At 42.6% G+C, this 23624-nt stretch overlaps 1 protein-coding gene across 4 annotated transcripts in view; it reads left to right on the forward strand.

Annotated features, from left to right (window-relative positions):
* MSH2 (mutS homolog 2) overlaps positions 1-23624 on the forward strand; it is a 105396-nt gene that overhangs the window by 15312 nt on the left and 66460 nt on the right. For 3 of the 4 annotated variants that reach the window (XM_061625640.1, XM_061625641.1, XM_061625642.1), the window contains exons 4-6: positions 7828-7974; positions 17988-18137; positions 23290-23423. In XM_061625640.1, the coding sequence (XP_061481624.1) occupies positions 7828-7974; positions 17988-18137; positions 23290-23423 (431 nt within the window). Of the gene's footprint in view, positions 1-4079; positions 4180-7827; positions 7975-17987; positions 18138-23289; positions 23424-23624 lie in introns of those variants that run through there. The other variant, XM_061625643.1, reaches the window with a different exon arrangement.

The following is a 23624-nucleotide window of genomic DNA, read 5'->3' on the forward strand; positions in this document are numbered from 1 at the left end:
ACGTATATGTGGTCACGACACCATGTCTCTTGGAGCAGGATTATATCAAATTTGTCCAAATAAGCAAGGACAAGGGCTGCCTTTGAAGACTGCTCGGAAACTTAAATTGGTACAAAGAGCTGCAGCCAGAATGTTAACTGGAGCTGGGCTCAGGGAACACACAACCCCTTTGTTGTACCAGCTCCACTGGCTGCCAATATGTTTCCGGGCACAATTCAAAGTGTTGGTTTTGACCTATAAAGCTTTATACGGGTTAGGTCCAGGTTATCTGTTAGATCGTATCTCCCCCTATGATCCTGCCCGGACTCTGAGATCATCCGGTGAGGCCTTACTTTCTACTCCTTCTTTTTCACAAGTTTCTCTTGTAAAGACACAAAATATGGCTTTTTCGCTGGCTGCCCCCAGATTGTGGAATTCCCTCCCCAGTGAAGTATGATTAGCTTCCTCACTTCTTTCCTTCCGTGCTAAGGTGAAGACGATCCTATTCAGACGGGCTTTTAATTGAATTGGTAATTAACTCTTACCTTGTATTTGATTTAAGTCATTTTAACTATTTTAATTCTGTATATTTACTGTTTTAACTCTTCATGATTATTTTTGTAAGCCGCCCTGGGTTCTTTGGAAAAAGGGCGGGGTATAAATATTTTAAATAAATAATAAATAATAAATTTGAATCCCTGCACTTAGATTTCCACCCAGCAATATTCCAAGAAAGAAGTTTTAAGGGAGTGCTACCACTCCCCTGTCGTGGTCAGTCTAGCTCTGCAATTGTGTCCAGGCTGCCTCCAAAATTCCCCAAGACACAGCAGTTGGAAGATGGTGCACAGGGGGTAGGTGTTATAGAGGAAGGTTTATGTGCAATGTTATTGGAATCTTGTGAACCACTCTCATGTGGTTCCAAGTATTGCAGAGCTATCCAATCGATGCTTTTGGCATCTGAGTTTTTGTAATCTGCAGAGGCAATTTTTTTCCATTCACTGTCACCTTTGGTAAATGTTGGTGACTTGGGGGGGGATCTCTAAATCTCCAGGCTTAAAGGTAGTGCTATTGTGAGACAGTTTAGATGATTGCAATATCACAATTTCAGGGCTTAAAACCAGCCACCCCTTTGTATTAAAATGTTGTAACTTATTTATTGAGGGCTTTCCCTGAGGTATGTTGCAATCTGTTGTCTGGTTGGAGGTCTTTAGGGGGCTCACTGAGATCTGTACAGATCTTTTCCAAGCTGGAGTGGTTTTTCCTCCGTTTTCAGTGTTGGAAATAGGCGGGCAGGTATTGATTAGATTGGGCTCAGTGTCCTGATTGCACATATTTAGGAGTACAGTAGGGCCCCGCTCATACAGCGGGTTACGTTCCGGACCGCCGCTGTAAAGCAGATCCCATTGACTTACATTGACCAAAATGGCGCCCGGCAGCAAAAAACTGCCGTAAAAGTGGAACAAGCGCTTTAAAGCGGGGCCTTTCTACAATTCAGTCAGTCAGATTTTATTACGGTCAATGACCCGTCAAAAAAGGTAAAATAGAACAGATACAAACAAATCTAGACACTTGTATCAATTTGGACTAAAACTACTAAAATTATACACTAAAACTACTAAAATACTATTACATAACAATTAAGGAGAGTGATGATGACCAAATACAGAACGTTTACACTGGCATATGTATAAAAACTTAGCGACAGATATCAGATGTAAGCTGTTATTACCAGACAAAAGCTTAGACGTCCAGTGCTCTACAGAATTAGGGTACTCTTGGATAAAAGGTAAAATAAGTTGGTTCCTTTCCATGGAATATAGTGGACAAACGAAAAGAACATGGGTAAGCGTCTCTACATATCCTTCACTGCACGGACATAGACGTTGCTCCAGAGGAACACCCTGAAATCTACCCTCCAGAAGAGCCGACTCTAGACAGTTAAAGCGTGCCTTAGAGTAGGCCAAACGATATTTGGGGTTCGTAAGAGCCTCCAGATAGGGAGCATACTTTAAATGATGGAAACTCAGATTATGATGGATAGGGGCGCAGACTTTTGCTGCTGCTTGAATCGTAGCTTGTGTGTCAATGTCCTGAAGCCGGGTAATGATAATCTGTTTAGCCTTATTAAAAGCTTGGGAAGAAAGAAATTCACCTTTCTATAATTCACAACCGCTGTATTAGCGGAACGCTGTAAAGTGAAGTGCTGTAAAGCGGGGCCCCACTGTAGTTCTTTTAAAGAGGAGAGTCACAACAAGATCTCCTGCTGTTCCTGCTCAGGGAGGGCGCCAAAGCTTCTAATTAACATTTGTTCTTCTGGTGCAAAGTTTCCAGTAGTGAAACTATCATTACTCTCTGGGACCTTCCCAGCACTGTTTGTACCCCTGAGACTTCCTGAAACTGGGGTTACTTCGCCTAAATGGTGGGACGGAGTAGAAGTAGAGTCATTGGTCTCACCTAGCTCAGTTAGCTTCCCAGTCGGTAGCTCCTTATACATTGAGGTAAAGGGACGTCTCTTCATCTCCCTTAAGGTTCCCAGAGATGTGACAGGGGAGTTGTCCTAAAATGTCTCCTAACATCCACACCTTGTCTTTTAAAGATTTCTTTGGCAGAGTATATTTTATCAGCTGAATCTTTGCTAAGATTCTACCTTCCCTGTAAATTAGTCAGACAGAGACTTTAAGCTGTAAAATAAGAAAGAACTACTTTATTCTGGAAGTACGTGCTTGATAGGAAAGAGTTCTATATCTAGCTAACTAGCTATGTTGGAGCAGCCTGCACTGGTCCCAGTGCAGCTCTCATGCTGGTTGAGAGGGAGAGACAAAGGAAAGATGTCTGCTCCCCTCTCGAGTGTGGTGTAGTGGTTTGAATGTTGGACTACGACCTGGGAGACCAGGGTTCAAATCCCCACATAGCCATGAAGCTCACTGGGTGACCTTGGGCCAGTCACTGCCTCTCAGCCAAAGAGGAAGGCAATGGTAAATCACCTCTGAATACCACTTACCATGAAAACCCTATTCATAGGGTCGCCATAAGTCAGGATCGACTTGAAGGCAGTTCATTCATTCATCTTCCGAATAGATTTTGGGTCTAGGGAGAATGCAAGGGAAGCTGATATAAACTGCACCAAATGTGCTTTGCAGTCCTGTTGCGCCAACCAGCCAGCTGGTTTTGGGTAGTTGATAAAAACCAGATTCTGTTTCATTAGCTGTAAGTGCCATTTTTTGTTTGTCAGAGTAGGATTCTCTGAACACTCTTGCTCCATGTATTCCCTAGTAAGCGATGTTATCTTGTTTGGAAGTTGGGAGATTGACCAGGAATCTTGTATTTCACCAAGCTCAACTGCAATATCATGTTGGGAGAGATTTTTTTAACTGCTGAGTCAGGCATGCCCTTTTGTGTGTATCCTTGTTCACTTTATCTTGCCTCTCAGGGTCAGGGACTCTCTACCTCTTACCCTCTGCTTCCAATAGCTTAAATAATTTATTAAAATTCATTTTAGAGCAGTTGTTAGTGCTGGCTGTAGTTTTTATATTTTTGGTTTTCTTTTTAAGACTCATGAGGGCCTTAATATTTTTTCCTACTGGCCGTACCTGTGATATCTTTACCGCACTTCCTGCTACTAAGATTTTTACTATTCTTGCCATGTTGAATTGCTTGAGAAGAGGGCTCACTTGCAGTTCTGACACAATGATCTGTCTTGAGCTTTGGCATCAAGTCCTTAATTTCTAATGAAGTTGAAGTTGGCTGGCCTCCCCCCCCCCCCCAGTTGATCTAGTATTAGATCTGTTAGGGTGGTCAAGAGCCCCTTACACTCTGAAAGAAAACTCTTAATCTGAGTTATATCTTCTGTCCACCTCACAAACAGACTCCTAATCAGCTCAAGTTGGTTAATAAACAGATTTGTTACCGTATGGGAGACAGTGTTCTTATCACCAGGGGGAGGTAGAAGAGTGCTTGGCTGTAAAGGAGGCGGGACACAATCTTCCCTCATAGAGCCTCCGGGAGAAATTGGCATTTTAGGGTTCTTAAAGCTCCCTTGTAATGATTCATGCCAGCTATCCTGCTGTCTGAGTATTGTAGGAGCATCAGCAGGATCTAATTCTGCAGCCAAGCTACACCTGCCTTCCTCCTGGATTTCCCAATCCATAGTTTTCATTATACATTGGGGGCCCACAGACCAGTCTAATATCTCTTCATCAGGTATTTCATCAGTTACCATTACCTGAGCACTTTCTTCTGAGTTAGTACAGAAAAAGTCTGTAATTTTGAGATGGTTGTGGGCTTTAGCAAAGGACTTAACATCTTCCGTCACTGGGACCAAACCCAGTTGTTTATATCCTCCTCTAGTAAGGACAATTGTGCCACAGTAAATTAGATTGATGGGAGGGGAATAACAATATTAGGTATAGAAATGTTTGGGTAGCCCTCTCAGGGGAAGTCTGAACAAGCAGATAGCTCTACTGAGCTGTACCTCAGTATTAGCAGAATACAAGGGCAACCATATAGAGCATTTAACTCATAAATGCCTTAAGCAGCAGTGCAAAGAATCATATGTTAAAACCACAAAAGCTAATTAAAGCCAAAGAGCAGCAAATAGGCAGATAGAGAACTTCAGGAAGCTTCAGGGGATTTCAGGAAATTAATAAACAGAACAATATGCAAAACAATCCAGCAACAGAGCAAAAAGAATAGGGAAGCATAAATAAATAAAATAAATAGAAAAATAAAATAAAAATAGAGAATGAAGATGTTAATAGAGAAGAGAAGAAAAAGAGAAGAAAAGCACCCTGAGTCCTTGGTGAGTCGTTACAGCGGTAGAGAGCTGAACAGCATTTAGTTGTCCTGTTTCTTCTGAGTAGCTCGAAATAGCTCTGTGCTGCTCAGTAAGAGAGTTTAACAATTTAAAATGATAGTACTGCGTTTCGTATTTAAAAAGTCATTTAAAACCTTCACCTGGTAGACATTTAGCAGAAACTAATTCCAGCCATGTCTTTCACTTAATAGCTGATAAGGTTTGCAGACAAGGCAATTCCCTGTTCCCTGCACACAGAACTCGGTGTCCTCGACATGCCTTGTATTATTGGTCTCGGCGTTCCAGGGAGCTTCCTCCTCCACTCTTGGCTCTCTCCTTCTCCTTCTCCTTGTTTATGTTGGTGGCTTTATATTCTTATCGAACTCTGCATGGGCTGCTGCTGTAATTGCATCGGTATCTGTATTCTTCTCTTATTTCTTCCCCCAGAGGAGGCTATATCTCTATGAAATCTCCAATAGCTTAATCTCTGCAGGAGCTCCTCGCATCACGAGAGTCGATATATCAGACCATATTACAAGGACAGAAGAAAGTATAGCGAGTCCCTTCCACTTCTGAGATTATTTGGGGAATACTGCTTCTCAGTTCCTCTCACCCCAGTCTCATTAAGGGGTATTTACATGTCCAGGGTCTCAAGCTGGTAAAATTGCTGCTGCTGAGCAGGGAACCTATTCAGCCATACTTGAAATTTTTCTGATTTGCTTCCTGCAGGTTTTATGAGCAATAATTAAAACAAAACAGGAAGGTTTCCTTTGCTTGAGATAGAGAGGATTCCGTTTCTCACTCCTACCCACTGCTTACTCTCCTTAATCGGCTCCTCTCGGTGGTCACAGGCTCTTGCTTTGCCTACGCTCTTCCTTTTCAAAAGACTCCATCCTCCACTGATAAAATACCAGGAGAACACCACAGATAAAACAAACTCCTATGTCTGTTTTGTTTTGTTCTGTCTTTGTCTAAACCCAGATAAAATTAGAAATACTCAACAGGGAGTGGGATCTTGACAATAACACCACCATTGCCGGAAACCGGAAGCCAGGAAAAGTTGAGGTGTCTAATAAATATACCAATATATAAGTTTTAAAGGTTTATTGAAAAATGTCCAATTAACTCAAAGCTAAAGGTGCTCTTGTGAATCACCCAGGAAGCAGGTTAGTTCCCCAATATCCCTCCCTAACCATGAGTACTCACATTCACGCAAGCCTAGCCAGGTAGGCTGTAACGTGTCGTAGAGACTGAAGCATAGCAATGCGCTTGCTTGTCTTGATGGAAGCTGTGATTGTAGATCTCCACCTTACTTCTAGGTTTGGGGGAATTTTATACCTTGAGGGCTCTTTGATGTCTGTACTGGGCCTTGCTTTTTCCCGTGGTCAAGTAATGGCAACAATATAGGAAGTGTGTCAGGAATGCGGCAGCATCTCCGCACATCAGTATTACAACTTTCCTCCACACCCCTGGTGCCTCTATCGCTACCGGTCAGGGCTATTGATCATGGGGCATTCTCTCCTTGCCTGAGGGGCCCAGACTAATACGTGGTTACTTTCTAGTTGACACCAAATGTTCTTAAACATCCTTTGCCTTTGTCAACACTCCTGTCCTTCTCCCACCATCTCCAGGCCTGTTATCTAGAAAGAAATTCCATTCACGCCCACACACTCATGATTCCTTTATTATCCCTTTGTTATGATAAACAGCTAGCTACAATTGCGACCTCAGCCAATTAGTAAATTTTGTAAAGCAAGCATTCATTTTGCATGCCTTGAAGCTTGATACAAAGAGCAACAATATTTTGCCATTTCCACTGTTTAGGATTTAATGGCAGGAAACTTCCAGTCATATCAACAATAGGCATAATAAGCATCATGCTGCAATCAGCATCCTGGCTTAGTTAGAAGGTTCATGTAAGAATACAAACTTTATATAAGAATGAAAAATGGAAATGGACTGCCTTCAAGTTGATCCCTACTTATGGCGACCCTATGAATAGGGTGTTCATGGTAAGTGGTATTCAGAGGGGGTTTATAATTGCCTGCCTCTGAGGCTAGTCCTCCCCAGTTGGCTAGGGCCTGCTCAGCTTGCCACAGCTGCACAAGCCAGCCCCTTCCTTGTCCACAACTGCCAGCTGAGGGGCAACTGGGCTCCTTGGGACTATGCAGCTTGCCCACGGCTGCACAGGTGGCAGGGCATGTAACCCCTGAGCCACTCCCTGTGGGGGTGATCTTTAGCTGGCCCTAACCCAGGAGACACGAGCGGGGATTTGAACTCGCAGACTCTGGACTCCCAGTCGGGCTTTTCTCCCCACTGTGCTATACCAGCTATATTTATATAAGAATATAGAGGTGAAATCTCAAAACCCTTGGCGTAATAGAAAATATGCAAGGTAGTACTATATGAAGGGATACAGAAATATGGATAATATGCCTTTGGTTTGTGTTACTGAACCTCCCCTGGGTGATGGGGTTAGAAGCAGGCCTCCTCTTGCAGGACACACGGACAGGTTGATGTGGGAGATGGCTTTCTTTCAAATATTTAGGGCTATGTTTCAGCATAAGGACCTTGAATACAAAGGATCAATACAAGCAGTCCCAGGCTATGGTCTGAAGGCACCTAAGGCCACCTCCCTGCTGAAGCTAAGCAGGGTCAGGTCTGGTCAGTGCCTGGATGGGAGACTGCCTGGGAACTGTATGTAAGCTGGCTTGGGTTTCTATCATGAAAAGAAAGGTGGGGTATAAATGTAATAAATAAATAAATACAAGCAAGCATATGTATATGCCAACATGAACGCATGAAAATGAGAACAATTTGAAAAAGACTGACTGGAGGAAAAGACTGTATTAATCACAATGTGCTTTGCTTCACAGGCTCAAACCCCAGAAGGGGAATCTGTGACCCTCCAGGTGTTTGGGAACTTCCAGTTCCCATCAACGGCCAATGGCCAGGAATTATGGGAGTTGGAGTCCAATAACATCTGAGGGCTGCAGGTTTTCCACCCTTGTTTTAACGGAAGAGAAGTTACCACAATTTTTTTTTTATGTGTGCAGGTTGTTCAAAGAGGAGGGATCCTGATTACAGAGAGGAAAAAGAATGACTTTTCAACAAAAGATGTTGTTCAAGATCTCAACCGCTTGCTGAGATCGAAAGAGAAGGAGCATGTGTCTAGCGCAGCGTTACCTGAAATGGACCAACAGGTGAGTAATCAGGCTAGGAGAGGGTGGGAAGCATATCATAAAAGTCTCATTGTAGCCTGATAACTTCTGGATCTAATGGCATTTCTTCTCAGCACTCTTCATTTTGGCAGCTTGCACATAAGATCTTTTTGAAGGGAAGAAGTGGGCGAGAAAATGGCCAGACCTGTTTGAGTACTTTGCTTCTTCATGTGGCTTCGGAGTAATGTTTAGAATCTCTAGACCAGAATTCAGTATTGCCCACTGCTTTGTGCCTTAGTAAGTCACAATTCCTCTCTGGAGATTTAAAAATATTTTTGTTGTATCTTGATATCTTAATTACATCAAGATATAATAAAGTTGCATACCGTGATTGAGTGGTAACGTGCGGTCTGCATCTGTATTGGAATTGTTTTAGATGTGTTAATTGTGTAATTGCTGGTGTGCTTGGCTCTCTGGCTCTTTCGGGGGAAAGTAGGATAAAATTTAAATAATAGTCACGGTATTCTCAATGCACTAATTTAGAAAGAAAAACAAGCGAGTGGTTTATATGCCAGTTATAAATATCGTAAATAACCTTTGCAAATAAGCACACGGAAGTTAGGAGCACAACCTTTTTTGAGCCTGCCTATCAATGAAAAAATACATTTCTAAATTTGGTGGGGTGGTAGTGGATTGTGCTCCTGTTTCACACCTTAGAATATGTAGGTTGCAAAACCCAGTTTACAGGCAATTTGGGTGCTGCTTTGGGGCTGTTTTGGGGTTACCAAATAAATGAATATTTTGTATACATGTATCTGGGCAGGGGGCAGATGGAGAGCATGTGAAGGTGCCTTGCAGTGAATCAGGCTATTGGTCTTTCTAGGTCTTTTGTATCACCTGCTAACTGGATAACGTTTTACTGGAATTATCAGGGATTGCCACTTTCCTCTTTCCTCCTCTTTCCCACTGCCAAAATAAACAAAACAATAACACGAAGAAAACAAAAAACACCAACCCTCCAATTGGGGACCTTTCAGGCAAAAGGCTGGATTTGTGTTTTTTTGAGAAATATTAATAGTAATTCTGCTGCACGGTTTGTAGGGCCAGTTCTCATGGTGGGGCTGGGGGTGGAACTGTTCCTTTTAGTCCCTCAAGCATTGTGTCACATGTCGGTGGGTGCTCCATGTGGAGGCCTGTATAAATCAGGTTCCTCAAGGTACAGTGTACATGACGCAGTGGTTGTGTGGGTACTGGTACAGAGGGCCCAACTCACGTGACATTCATGTGCACATTGCCCTCCAGGCCTCTGTATCTGGCCCTTGGCTCTGTCCCCAGGCCACACCCCTCACCAGCCTTGCTTCACACCCCCCTTGAGTGTTTTTGCCTGGCTGGAATGGGTCCTTGAACTCTGATGATGACTAGTTTGCTTGGGTGTCAGATAGGTGGCATGTGAGTAGCAACTCCTTAATATACAGAGGTGAAATGTACATCCATTGCTCCACCCTCTTTTGCCTCTGGCCCCGCCCACCATTGGCTTGCGATCCCTGGAAGATTTCCCAGGAGAGAATGTGCAGCCCTTGGGCTGAGAAAGGCTCCCCATCACTGTTGGAGGGAAAGGCTTGTGGTATTGTTCCCAATGAATTGGAGTGTTGTCTTAATGAGTGCCTGAAGCAGGCTGTAGTATGAAGGCAGCATTGGTTTGTTTCTAGGGATGCCACTTGATCAAAGGAATGTTAGTTTATTTAACTGTTTAATTTGTCAATTAAATTTGCATGTGGGTAAAACAGTTATTTTGTTTTTAGATGATGCACACATTATCATTTGCTTTTAGATGATGCACCGAGGCATCCTTTTACAAGAGGTATTCCTTAGTATGCGAGTGAGAGGAAGGGAATGCTTCTTATGAGGCTTGCATATTCCACTGTTTTAATAATCACTTAAATATATGTGTAACATATATAAAAACTGCTACCTGATTAATCGGGAGCATATTGTTAGTCACCTAAAAGTTTTTAATTGATCAAGTAAACATCACCCTAATTATTTGCAGTGTTTTGTGGCTCATATCTTGGCTGCTATAATGCACAATTGCCACGAGGGGTCACCCTAGCATAAGGGCATGTGAACTGGCTAATCTGGATGATAATGGAGGAATATACTTTCTTAAGAATGGGATCAGTAGTTTAGCTAGGTAATTTTAGACCCTGTCCTTAATAGTCTTATAGGGCCCTTCCCTTTAGATGGCCATGTGTATTACATTTTTCCTCCCTGCCCCCAACTCCTGTGCTATGCTTACAGGTGCTTCTATATTCCTGATATAAAAACCAAGTAAGAGGAAGACTTTATGTGCAGTATCAGATCATTACATTTCCTTTACAGTGTGAACAAGCAAGTCCTGAGTTGTACACTGTTACTACAATTGTCAAATGTGAGAGCAAGGTGTGTTTCTGTCTCTAGGAGACACTGCCATTGACACAAGGAAAGGAAGGAGGATTTGTTGCCTCCTTTGCTTGTGCACTTCCTCATGTAGGCATATTTAGGGAATCTGCTTCTGTCTTCTTGACTAGGCTTCAAAGGACTGGGAGTGGGCGAAAGTACAGAGCAACACAAAAAAGCGGAAACTGAAAGTGACAGCTCAGAAAATGAGACTGATTAAATTTCAAGTAGAATTCGTCGAGTCTTGGATTACCCACCTCCTCTTTTTCTCTGCTCTTTCAGTGAAAATGAGTGTTTTATGTCTGCTTGACGCTGTGGAGGACTGGAGGAGACGTAATTTTCAAAATACATAATAATGTTCTTTTGTTTTACTTTTTAAAGATGTTTTAAAGATGTAAAAGTGAGTAAGAGGTGAAAGTGTATAAAATTATGTATGGCATGGAGATAGTGGATACAGAAAAGCTTTTCTCCTCTCGTAACACTAGAACTTGTGGACATCCAGTGAAGCTGAATATTGGAAGATTCAGGACAAACAAAAGAAAGTATTTCTTTACGCAGCACATAGTCAAACTATGGAATTCGCTCCCACAACAGGCAATGATGGCCACCAACTTGGACGGTTTAAAAGAGTATTAGACAAATTCATGGAGGATAAGGCTATCAGTGGCTACTAGCCATGATGGCTGTGCTCTGCCACCATAGTCTGAGGCAGTGTGCTTCTGAAAACTAGTTGCTGGAAACCGCAGGAGGGGAGGGTGCTCTTGTGCTCAGGTCCTGCTTGCAGGCTTCCCATGGGCAATTAGCTGGTCACTGTGAGAACAGGATGCTCGACTAGATGGGCCACTGGCCTGACCCAGCAGGCTCTTCTTATGTTCTTATTGCTTGTGTGCTTGCCACCTTAAGCTCCTTTGAGAGGAAGGGCAGAATATACATTTAATAAATATAATGTTGATGGTTTCTTCTGTTTTTATTGTTTTGTTTCCTGCTCCTCATGAACTGGCAAAACCAAAGGGATGTTAGGTTCCTTCCAGTTCAGCAGCTTGTACCTTGGTTTGTAACAAAACTTTAAAAGGTAAATTCAATTTGTAATTATTGTCTAAATAAACTGTACTTTTGATATATCAAACATGATACTTTTATGGGCAAACCTACTTATGCATAATATATTTTAGGTGCTGTCCTGCCCAGAGTGCGAGACACGAGACGGAGGCGAGACTGGAATTAATTCCTGTTTTATTAGAGTAATGGTTACATCAAAGGCAGCATGCTTCATAGGCTTAGCTGTGCTAACTCACTACGGTCCCTAACTAAGCTACCTAGGCATACTCTGCAGTGTGTGAAGAAAGTTGACTCAGCAACTGAGTCGGGGGCACCACCTTAAGTAGGGAAGGTCTTCACTAGTAATCTCTGACTCCTTCGAAATCCCACCTTCTTGCTGTCCCACTTCTTGCGGCGTCTCGTGGGCAAAGGGGGGCAAGCCTCTGCCAGCACATCTGATAGTACAGGCTCAATAGGTGCTGGCTCGGCTTCAGGAGGTGGGAAAGCGTTTGAAGTGCCAGGCGGGGAGTCCTGGGGGGGGTGGAGTTGGTGTGCGCGCCAGGTCATCCCCCAACGTCTCTTTTGGGGCATCTGTAGGTGGAGCGAGGTCTGCTTCGGCGGGAGAACTGTCTGTGGGATCTGGCAGACTGTCAACCGCACCCCTTCCCTCATTGTTCTCGAAAGCCTCATCTACCTCTGATTCCTCCCCCTGCTCTATCTGGGGAAGCTGGGGCTCGACCGACTCCTCTCCCTGGTCCTCCTGGGAGAGCTGGGGCTCAACAGATGCCTAAAGTAACAAATTGACTTTCAATCTGTAAAGGGTGCTTTAAAAAGTATTACGTATTTTTAATTTCCACCCAAAATTTGTTTTTCCTAAACAAAAATACAAAACAGAAAAAAACTTTTTCCCATGACTTCAAAATTTCCAGAAATTTTACATCTCTAACTCTATGCTAAACACACGTACCTGAGAATAAGAGCCATTTTGTTGTAGAAAATGATAACACCTAAAATGAGCATCTGTAACCATGTACCAGCCTGACCACTCCCCCTAACTATAAAATTGGTTATGGGATCCCGGACTTTGGCCTCGAGATCCAACCCCAGCTGCTCTATTAGATGGGGTGTATGGTAGAAACTGATATGACCAGGTCAAATAAATTTGTTACGATCCCCTCTTGAGTATTCTGATTCAGACCAGGAGTGGGAGGCACTTGAGGAAGGGAGGTGCATGAGGCAAAGGAGCAGAGCCCTTTTGATGAAACCCCCTCTCTGCCTCCAGATGCACCTGGATTTCCTAATCAGGCAGGTGGCTGCCTAGAGATGTAAAATTTCCAGAAATTTTGAAGCCATGAAAACAAACCGTTTTTTCCAGAAAAAAGGAACTTTTCAGAAAAATTGAAAAAAAATGCAATATTAGCACTTTTTACAGATTGAAAGTCAGTTTGTTACTTCAGGAACATAAAATGTAATTATGTGCAAGTTGGTTTGGCATAAAATTATCACATTTGGTATATTAAAAGTACATTTTATTCAAACAATTATTACAAATTGAATTTACTTCTTAAATTTTTTATGTTATTTTTGTAACATGGATCTACAAGATCTTGAACTGTAAGGAACACCTGAACTGTAAGGAGCCTCCTTCATTTTGCCAGTTTATGAGGAGCAGACAAAAAACAATTAAAAAAACCAAAAACCATCAACATTAATAACAAAGAAAATTATTTAAGTCTCTACTAGTCCTCCACAGTGTCAAGCAGAAATCAAGCATCCATTCCCATAAAAAGAACTGAGAAAAGGGGGGGGGACACCAAGATTCAGTGAAACATTTTATTCATCATGCTAAAATAAAACTTTCCATAATCAATTTTTTTTCCATTTTTTGGGAAAAACCCAAAAACAGCTTCGGGAAAAAACTAGCTTTTTCCCAAATTTTTCTGGTTTTTTTCCAGGCCTTCACATCTCTAAGGCCGCCTTTTCCTCACCCACAGAGGAGCCTCCTTCCCCACCAGTGGATGAGGAGGTGGGTCTGGCAGTTTCTCCAGAAGAGAGGTGGTGCATCAAGAGAAAAGGGGAGGATCATCCCCCTAGCAGAGTGCGTGCTTTCAGACCAGGAATTCCTGCAGGGGAAGGGATTCTCATGAGTAGCCGGGCATTCTTTGCTCTGCTTAAAAGCTTGGTGGGTAGGCAGGGAAACTCCTTGGAACACTTAGCTACTCCCGTGTGGCCTTGAAACCCGTGAACACCTGAACCTTGGCATTGAGTCTGTACTGGAGGTACTGTTACTTCCCCTTTGCCTTGTAGAAACACCCGGACTAGATTCTGTTCTTTCCACAATGCTGAGCGAGGTGTAAAAATAAATGTGCACCTGTTGTTTTTTCGGGGATGAGGAAGTTGGAAAGACAGAACAAAATTGCATTTTGCAATTCCGTATTGATTTTAATAATCTTTGAAAACAGTGAATAGCTCTTTCTTGATATTTATTTACAGGAGAGACTTAAAAGCACATGTAGTCATAGCAAAATAGACACAAGCTTTTCGCCCACAATGGTGCACATGTGTGTTTCTGCATGGGACTTATAGGCAAAATGTCTTGTGTGAACGCACTCTCATTGTCTGGCCTTGGAAAAGCCCCTATTTTTTTTTTTCATCTATAACACTAGAATGATGTGAAAGATAAGGCTGAAAAACCCTCTTTATATATTGACATTGTGATATAAAATGATGCGATTGCTGGCATTGATGTGTGAAGAATATTTTGGGAGAATATTTCTGGCCCGTCTAGTTTACGTATGACCCATCTGCTGAAGGAAGTTGTTATGATTTTTTTTTTACATAATTCATATCCTGCACCTTCAACGTAGACTGATGTTCCCCCGGTGGCTAACACAGTAAGCACGATTTAAAATGATGATAATGATAAATAATAATAAAAGGTATACAAATGAATGCAGCCAATTAAAATCTCAGAGTAAAACGGCAGCAGCAGCCAATTTAAACAGATGGCAAAAGCAAACTGCTCTAACAGAGCAGTCGGAACTGCCATGCTAGAAGGGGTTTGGGTGGAGTGAGGAGCTATAGAAGTGAGGACTAGGAGTGTAGTCGCCCGGGGCCCAGGAGGTCTTAGATCCCCTTACTTTCTTGGGAGCCAGGTGTAAGCTCCCTATGTCTCCAGTGTCCTGCGAGCCAGTCAGCGTGGAAAGGGAGTGTGTTAGTCACTGAGTGTCGATTGCAAGCAAGCCTTTATTAGTTCCTACTTCAAAAAGCCAAGACAAGTTGTGGAGAGTGAGAATTCTGTAACTGCAGAAGAAGAAACAGTGAATCCTGATGATAGCACCCCATCGATATCATCAAGCTGTTTGGTAACAGCAGGAGATAAACATGTAGACCCTGAATTCAGTAATTCAAGCAATATCTCTTTACTGTGAGAAAGGACAGTCGGAGAGAGAAGCAGAAAGCAGTATTCAAGCCTGGCCAGTTTATTCTATAACCTTAGAAGGCTGTATAATCTTACATGGGGGTGTGGCTGTGACTATCATGAAGGGACTCTGCTCTCTTGAATTTACCACTACACTACTGGTGACAACTGTCCCAGTGTGCCTGCCCAAATGACAAATGGGCGAAAGCTACTGCTGCAATAGGTATCAGAAAAATCCTGTAATAGGATTTTTTTTGGGGGGTGGAGAAGGGCTAGGTTTGCACAGGATTAGCTGGATCCTGTGTGACCCATGCCGCCATCATGTGGTGGGAATGGGCCCAGTTTGAACCTCTTCACTGTGCCAGCCTGGGAACTGGTAGAGCAAAGAGAAGCTGTGGGAGTAGTGCTGAGTGCACCTTCTTCGCCCAGAGCATAGACTGTGCTTCTTTCCACGGCGCATAAACTATGGAATTTGCTCCCACAAAAGGCAGTGATGGCTACCGACTTGGATTCAAAAGATTAGACAAATTCATGGAGGTAAGCCAACAATGGTTACTAGCTGTGATGGTTATGCTCTCCTTCCACGAGCAAAGGCAATGTGCTTCTGAAGACCAGTTGCTGGGAATCACAAGTAGGGGAGAGTGCTCTTTCACTCAGGTCCTGCTTTTGGGCTTCCCTTAGGCATCTGGCTGGCCACTTTGAGAGCAGGATGCTGGACTTGATGGCCATTGGCATGATCAAGTAGGGCTCTTCTTATGTTCTTAGGTTCTCATGTTCACTGCCTCATCAAGCCCTGCTGCTTCTTTCCAGGTTAAGAATTGTCCCCGAGTTAAAGAATGCTGACATTAGCAGGGCTTAAAATGCTTTAAACAGGTGACTGATGGGGGGATGCCAATAGATTAAATTAATTGTTTCTTTCAGGAGACTCGCCCTTCAAATATTTTGAAAACTGTAACAAAAAATCTGCAAGAGATATGTTGAATGTCTTGTATTCATTCTACATAAGAGAAAAGAAATTGCAAGCAAGATTCCTGACATCTTTTAAATTTACTTTATATATATAAAAAAACAACTCTTCTCCCTCCCCTCCCTCCACCACCCCCTTAAAAGCATACACAAACAACTCAGTGCGTGGGCGATGTTAAATTAACACACATGAGCCATGGCTGTCGCTTTTCTTCTTCCACCTGCTGGGGAGATTGCTTGCAACTTTAATAATATTCTGAAAACATGTTGGAGGCTTCCTTTTTTTAAACTAATATCCCCCCACCCTTTGAGCCTCACTTGAGAGGTGGGGTTGGGTTCTATTGCTTTCTGTTCCTGTTTACAGTGGCCTCTCCTTCCATAGCAGAGGTGGTGAACTCAGGTCTGGGAGAGAGTAGCACAGCCTTCACCAGATACTTTGGACTACAGCTCCCATCAGCTGTGCTGGCTGGGGCTGATGGGAGTTGTAGTCCAGCACATCTGGAGGGCACCAGGTTGGCGAAAGCTGGAATGTGGTAGTGTGAGTTAGAAGTCCCCTATTCAGTTCTCACCTCTGCTGTGAATTCAAAAGTAAGCTTGCTGTTGGCTCTGCCTCCCGCCCCTCCCCAGTCTGTGATCTGAAGGTAACAATAGTCTAGTGGCTGCTGGGAGGGTGATTCTGAGCACTTGGGTTGCACTGGATAAATGCTTATTGATATTACTAAGCGTGCAATTTCAGCTAAAGAAAGTAGTGCTGAGATAGAGTGCCTGTCCCCTATGAGGAAAGATTGCAGCATTTGGGGCTTTTTAGTTTAGAGAAAAGGCGACATGATAGAAGCGTATAAAATTATGCATGGCACGGGGAAAGCGGATAGAGAAAAGTTTTCCTCCCTGTCATAACACAAGGACTCGTGGACATCCAAGGAAGCTGAGTGTTGGAAGACTCAGGACAGACAGAGGAAAGTACTTCTTCACACCACGCATTGTTGAGCTATGGAACTCGCTCCCGCAAGAGCCAGTGATGGCCACCAACTTGGCTGGCTTTAAAAGAGGATGAGGCAGATTCGCGGAGGATAAGGCTATCAGAATGGCTGTTAGTCATGATGGCCGTGCTCTGCCTCCATAGTCAGAGGCAGGATGCTTCTGCATTCCAGTTGCTGGAAACAGCAGAATGGGAGAGTGCTCTTGTGCTCAGGGTCTGCTTTTGGGCTTCCTGTGGGCAACTGGTTGGCCACTGTGAGAACAGGATGTTGGACTAGAGGGGTTTGTTGGCTTGATCCGGCAGGGTCGTCTTATATTCTTATGACCTTTGTTAAAAAAAAGAGAGAACAGGCATTAATCTCACAAGATCTCTTGGCGGCTACCTCTTCAAGCAACTGCAGTTTACTTTTGCATTTCAGCACTAAAGTACTAACCTGCTATTTGCATAGCTGTGTCATTGTGGAATAAATGGCTGCTACTGTTCTTATTTTGCTCTCCTATTGCAAATAGTGGCTATTTCAGATCTCTGTACACTTGTAGGAAGGTGAAGGATAGAGGCTTTGATAGGCACAGTCTACCCAGTGTTTTCATCCAGGATAGAACAGGGTACTTAACTTTTATCCTGTTGGCCATTCACCGTCTCATTCAAGAAGTGCATGGCCCAGTTTGTTTGTAACTTTAAGCCAAATTATGGCTTAGCACAGCAGTGTGTGTTTCCAGCGCGAAGACTGCAGCTGCTGTACTACCCAGGGCTAAACCATAGTTTGTCTGAACCCATGCTCATGGTTTGCCTCTTTCTGACAAACCACATGCCGTAACCAAGGTTTGTTCTGTGGCTTCCCATGGTTTGTCTGGAGCATGACAGACCATGAGTCCAGCTTCTGTTGTAATGCTAAACCAGACTATAGCCTAGGTCTGGGTGATGTGGCAGCAGTAGGACTAGGGGATGAGAGCAGTGACCACAGCCTTTGCTCCCGAAATCTGTAAGTTTAGTTAATTTGTTTTCACTAAGCCATGGGGTTTGTCTTAATGTTACATCCGAGTCATGTCATGGCAGAGCTTCTAACAATAATTTTGCTTGGAAATTGTGCTTCTCAAATGCAAACTCTCGGTTGGCTAGGTCATATCCAAACTCTAGTTCCAACATTACGCTAGTGGCCAGCTGCCAGTCTGGCTGCATCCAGAGTTACTCATCTCTTGCATTTTCCCCCCCTAGGTTGCCATCTGTTCCTTGTCTGCAGTGATTAAGTATTTAGAACTCTTAACTGATGAATCTAATTTTGGGCAATTTGAACTCTCCACCTTCGACCTCAATCAGTATATGACACTGGATCATGCTGCTGTCAGAGCACTTAACCTTTTCCAGGTAAGCTGGGGCATTGCTAGGTGCATAGAGAGAGGCTCAGGGCACAGGCCCATGACACAAACTTGTGTAACATTTGCTTGTGCCGATTTAAATGTGTAGATGCACACTTAGGCTGACTTTGGGAGCGGCAAAAACCTAATTGTGGCTCTTGCTTTCAGTGCTTACTCTGAGCTATGGGGTGCCAGCAGGATTTTCTGGACCCAGTGCACTCTCTGTGGATTGGGACTTCCATCCCATTTGTTGGCAAGAGTCGCTTGCTTATGTACATTTTTATTTTCTTTAGCAAGATTTATATTTTATTATTTATTTTTTATTATTTCAATTTATATACCGCCCTTAGCAGAATAGCTAAGGCTGTTGTTCAGGGCGGTGAACAAACAAGATAAAATACAATATATCATAATAAAAATCATAAAAACATATACAAACAAACAACAAAAAACACTACAAAAACACAATACGACAAAAATTAAAAATACGGATTAAAAGATTAAAATGGTTAAGAAAATTAAAATGGCACTTAATCAAAAATGTATCTCTAAGTGGTTTACATAAAATGGTATAAAATAGTCATTATAAACACTTTAAAACACAGACATAATAAAATTACCCAAATATAGGTAAAATCAACAGGTGTTAAAAATAAATGCACATAATAAAATTACATGTCTGCGTACGCCTGCCTTTAGCATAAGAAAGGCACCTTTCAACGTGTAAAAATTCAGGGGGAAAACATGGTATAGCCTGCCCCTCAGATGAATGTAGAAAGTTGGCTTACCTGGGACAAAGGTCTTTCCTTAAACCTGTTTCTTGATGTGCTGCCCCCCCAAGTGTGGAGTGTTTATTATTGGAAGGCCATTCAGACATACAGTCCCTGACCTGCATTCTGAGAGGACATGTGCTGTTTTTAAGTTGGAGAAATCCAGTGCCCCACTGCCTGCTCTTTAGTGCATTCCCAATTGAAACAAAGCTGCTTTGGAATATCAGACTCCTGCAGTCACTTGCTGCCTGAATAGCTTCAGTGAAGGCACAGTATTTGCTGATGCACGTCCAAAGCAAGGAAATGGCTCGGGAGGTAAATGTGTTACTTGTCCTGAGCGTCTTCTGAGCCTCCTGATGCTCTGTGTGAGTCTTCGGATGCACCTTGTGCTCAGGAGCACAAAGCTGAATTGCACAAAAGAGAGGTTTTTTGTCTGTTGTTGGGAGTGGGGCAAGGGTAAGCCCTTCACAATGATTTAAGGCCATTTCTTTACCCCTTAACATATGAAATATCTGTAAGTCGTATGCAGCCAATTTAAACACACAAAAATCGCACAAAATGTGCAATAAAACCATCAATACAAACCCATAAGAAAACAAGTAAAAAGTACAGAAATGCAATAAACCATTATAACATACAGAAGACAGGATTCTGCTTTGACTATCAGGGAAAGCCTTGGGGGGGAGGAATGTGTCTTCAGAAGACCATCCTTTTTCCAACAAGCCTTTCAAGTAGAGATCTTTCCCAATCAGCGTCTGTATTGGGATTGTTTTTAATATGTTTTATCCCTTGGGAGGAAAGACGAGATATAAATTTAACAGAAATAATAATAGGCGGCTGAAGCAAGTAACTGATGGTAATGACAGAGGCATCATCGTACGATGCCATGTTAACCATTGGATGCTGTTTGGTTCACCAGATAGAGAGAAAGAGACTAGGATCTTGAATGTTTAATAGTTGGGCAAGGAGGTGAGGGAACCTCTTACTTCCACCAGACAAGTCTAATTGGGTTGGGGTAAAGATGCAAGGCATAGTCGTTTAGGAGGAGTAAGCTCTGTGCTGTCATAAAATGTTACGACAACTAAAAAGATGGCTTGAAGAAATTCACAATTTCAAGTCATCCAGAGAAACAGGAGGTGAGGTTTCATTGTACAGTTGCAACCAACAGTCACTGCAGAGTGAGAGATTTCTAGACCTGTTACAAACCTGTTATCAGCGGCTTTATAGTTTGGTGATTCTGTACTATCTATGCCATTAAATTGTAACCAAGCAGCATTCTTATTAATACTGTTTAAAAACTTATATCCTGCTTATTTTTGAGGGGCTCAAGGTGTCTTATACAAATATCATATCTCAAAATATAAAAATGATCACCCAGAGGCTAGCCACTTATGTGCAAGTAGGCTCTTGTTTTCCCCTTCAGGAGCCTAGGCTATGGTCCAAGACTATGGTCTGAAGGCACATGAGGCCAGCTCCCTGCTGAAGCTAAGCAGGGTCAGGTCTGGTCAGTGCCTGGATGAGAGACGCTTGGTAACCAGATGTAAGCTGCCTTGGGTTTCCATCATGAAAAGAAAGATGGGGTATAAACGTAATAAATACCAACTTTCCTTTCCTTTTTGAAAACTTAAGAGAAAAAGGTTCCAGCTCTCCTGATTGCAGAAATTTACTCAGATGTTTTGTCACTTTTTAATCACTTTTTAAAGCATAATTTTGTGGAAAAATGGTATGCAAAATTATGATGAAATGTGAACACAAGCTCAAGCTAGGAGCAAATCGTAGATTGAATTTTTTTCTTGGTTCATTTGAATCTTTTAAGAGTACAATAGTCTTGTGAGCTAGCCCTGGTTAAGAATTGCACAATGGGAACCTGTCTTGATTAAGGTGATGACTGGGTTGTATCCTGCTAAGTCATACTCAGAGTAGATCACAGAAATGAATAGGTTGTATTCAATGCTGTGTGAGTTTACTTTGCTTGCACAGTAAGACTTTCTCTTCTGCTTTCCCCCCCGTGCAACATCCTGTGTGCTCCCAGATCTGCTTCAGAGGGTCTCCCAAACCTTCAGGGCAATTTTGAAGTGCACGGGGGGCAGGCAGGAAAGGAAGGAGTCTGTTACACAAACACTAGGGCAGTGCAGTATTAGATGCAACCTAACAGACTTATTTACTTATTTTATTTATTTCATTTATATCCCACCTTTCCTCCAAGGGACTCAAGGTGGCATACAAACATGGTTCTCCCCCTCCTGATTTTATCCTTACAACATCCCTATGAGGTAGGTTAGGCTGAGAGACATTGACTGGCCCATGGTCCCCCAGTGAGCTTCATGGCCAAGTAGGGATTTGAAACCTGGTCTCCCAGGTCCCAGTCTGGCTCATAGGTAAGTCGTATCCATTAATTTCAGTTGATCTATTCTGTGAATGATTTAGATGGATATAACCCACTGATTAAAGAAATAATAATAAACTGTATAAGTTTTCATTTATTCAAATCTACATGAATTTGCATAAAAACAATACAATAGTTTTTTTTAGGAAAAAGGCTGAATTTCTTTTAGGTGGCACATGTACCTGTCAAAAAAGGCCCTGTCTTAGGCCCACATTTTGAACAGAATGAAATGGTACTGATGTTGTAGCGGATCAGACCCATGCTGAAGAGCTGCTGCCGACTGTCTCACCCCAAGACTGCCATGGGGAGGGTGCTTCACAGGGTGTGTGTGTGGGAAACACGTGAACAGCCTGCTTCTCCTCCCAGTCCTGTTTTGGCTGAGCCTTATCTTCATTTAATGTGTATGATTTTGTTGTTGTTGATTAATCCAGAGGTGGGGAACCTATGTCACTGCAGAGGCTGTTGGACTCCCACTCCCATTATCCCTAGCCTGTGTGGCCAAGGCTCAGGAATTATGGGAGTTGTAGTTCAGTGACTTCTGGAGGGCCACAACTTCCCCATCCGCTGGTTTAACTGATTAGATAGACTAAATGTTGCAGGGGATGGGGACAGATGGGCACATGCAAATATATGTAGATGTCCTGCAGCCACTCCTGCATAATATATTAGGTTTGCAAAGCCTAGATAAATAAAATATGTGCAGAAACTGTTGAGGGAGTATGTTTGGTGTTGCATCGATGGATCAGGAAGCTTTTTAAAAGAAGAATGTTGGGAAGGTAAACCTTTAATCCGCACAATAGGTCAGTATCTACCTTGACATAAGGAAAGGCTTATGTAAGTCACATTATGAAGCTAGCTAGGGAAGATTTAAAGTGGTATCGATCTTGGAATATGCCCCTGTAGAGCCCAGTGTTTTATTTCAAAGCTCTAAGTGGCTTTATTCATTTTAAAAATGTGCTGTTCTCTGGTTTTGCTTTACGGCTTGGCTCCTGGTTCCTTGTTTTTACCGAGATAGTACATTTGTGCAGATACACTTGGAGGGGAAAGACCAGCCCCCTTGTTCTTTCTTCCTCTTTCCATTCAGCTTGCCTGTCTTCCCTTCGAGCCTCCTCCTTTGTTACTGGAAGGGTACACAGGAATCCGAGATTGTCTACCCAAGCGTCAATTTGTATACTATAATAAAATAATTTTCTATATTTATTTTTGCTGTCCTCTGCTTATAGGGTTGGCAGGTATCATCATATCCCAGTAAGAAATAGATTGTGTATCTGTTGAAATGGTTGCATAGTGAATTTAGTTCATTCGTTATTGCATTGCATTGCCCTAGAAATAAATTGTTATCTTATGTTATGTTGCAGTGTAGCGGGTGGCCAATTCAGGGCTTCGTGATCCATCTGTTATCTGATGAATATGAGTATATATGTCCTATCATGTTTCACTGTTTGCAGTGAAGAAAATCCAGGCGAGAATTTTGAACCAAATGTCAGTGGCTTGAAAAGGTGACTCATTAATTTGAGCAAGCTAAGATTAAAAGCAGTCCTAAGATAACTTCTGATTTTATCCTAAGGGGAGCTAATATTTATCTATGCTTTGTTTGTGTATTTTATTGTATTTGCAGTGGCTTATAGCTTCAAGCAATAAATATTTATCGTACTATTTATTTATTACATTTATATACCACCTTTTCTCCAAAGAGCTCAAGTTGGTGTACATGGCTCTCCCCCTTCCCTCTGCAAAGCAGCCTTGTGGGGTTGGTTAGGCTGAGAGAAGGTGAGTGGCGCAATGAGCTTCATGGCCAAGTTTGAGCTTGGGTCTCTCAGGTCATAGTCCAGCACTCTAACCATTACACCACACTGGCCCTTAATTCAGAAAAAGTCCTAAAATACAAAGTGCACAAACATTCTCTCTTGCCACCATTCCTCTTCTAAAGAGGTTTTAAAGGACGCTGCGTAAAGGATGCTGGGTTTTTATTGACTTTCTGCCGTACTGTGTTTTTCCCCCCTCAGGGTTCTTCAGAAAATGCCCAAGGTACACAGTCTTTGGCTGGACTGTTAAATAAGTGCAAAACACCTCAAGGACAGAGGCTGGTAAATCAGTGGATCAAACAGCCCCTAGTGGACAAGAACAAAATAGAGGAAAGGTAAATATTCTCTGTGTCAATGCTGACGAAAATGTCTAGAAAATGCACGGCTCCTTTTCTACCATTTTGAAAACATCTTGTTTTCAACATGTCATAATCAGTTTTTTTATGGTTAAGTGAGTATAGTGAGTGGCGTGTCTTTTAGAGGATGATTTCTTGCATCGGGTGTTCCCAAACTCTGGTTTGCAAACTTCATTCAGG

The sequence above is a fragment of the Rhineura floridana genome, chromosome 4 (genome assembly GCF_030035675.1).
Source record: "Rhineura floridana isolate rRhiFlo1 chromosome 4, rRhiFlo1.hap2, whole genome shotgun sequence".
Lineage (NCBI taxonomy): Eukaryota > Metazoa > Chordata > Lepidosauria > Squamata > Rhineuridae > Rhineura > Rhineura floridana.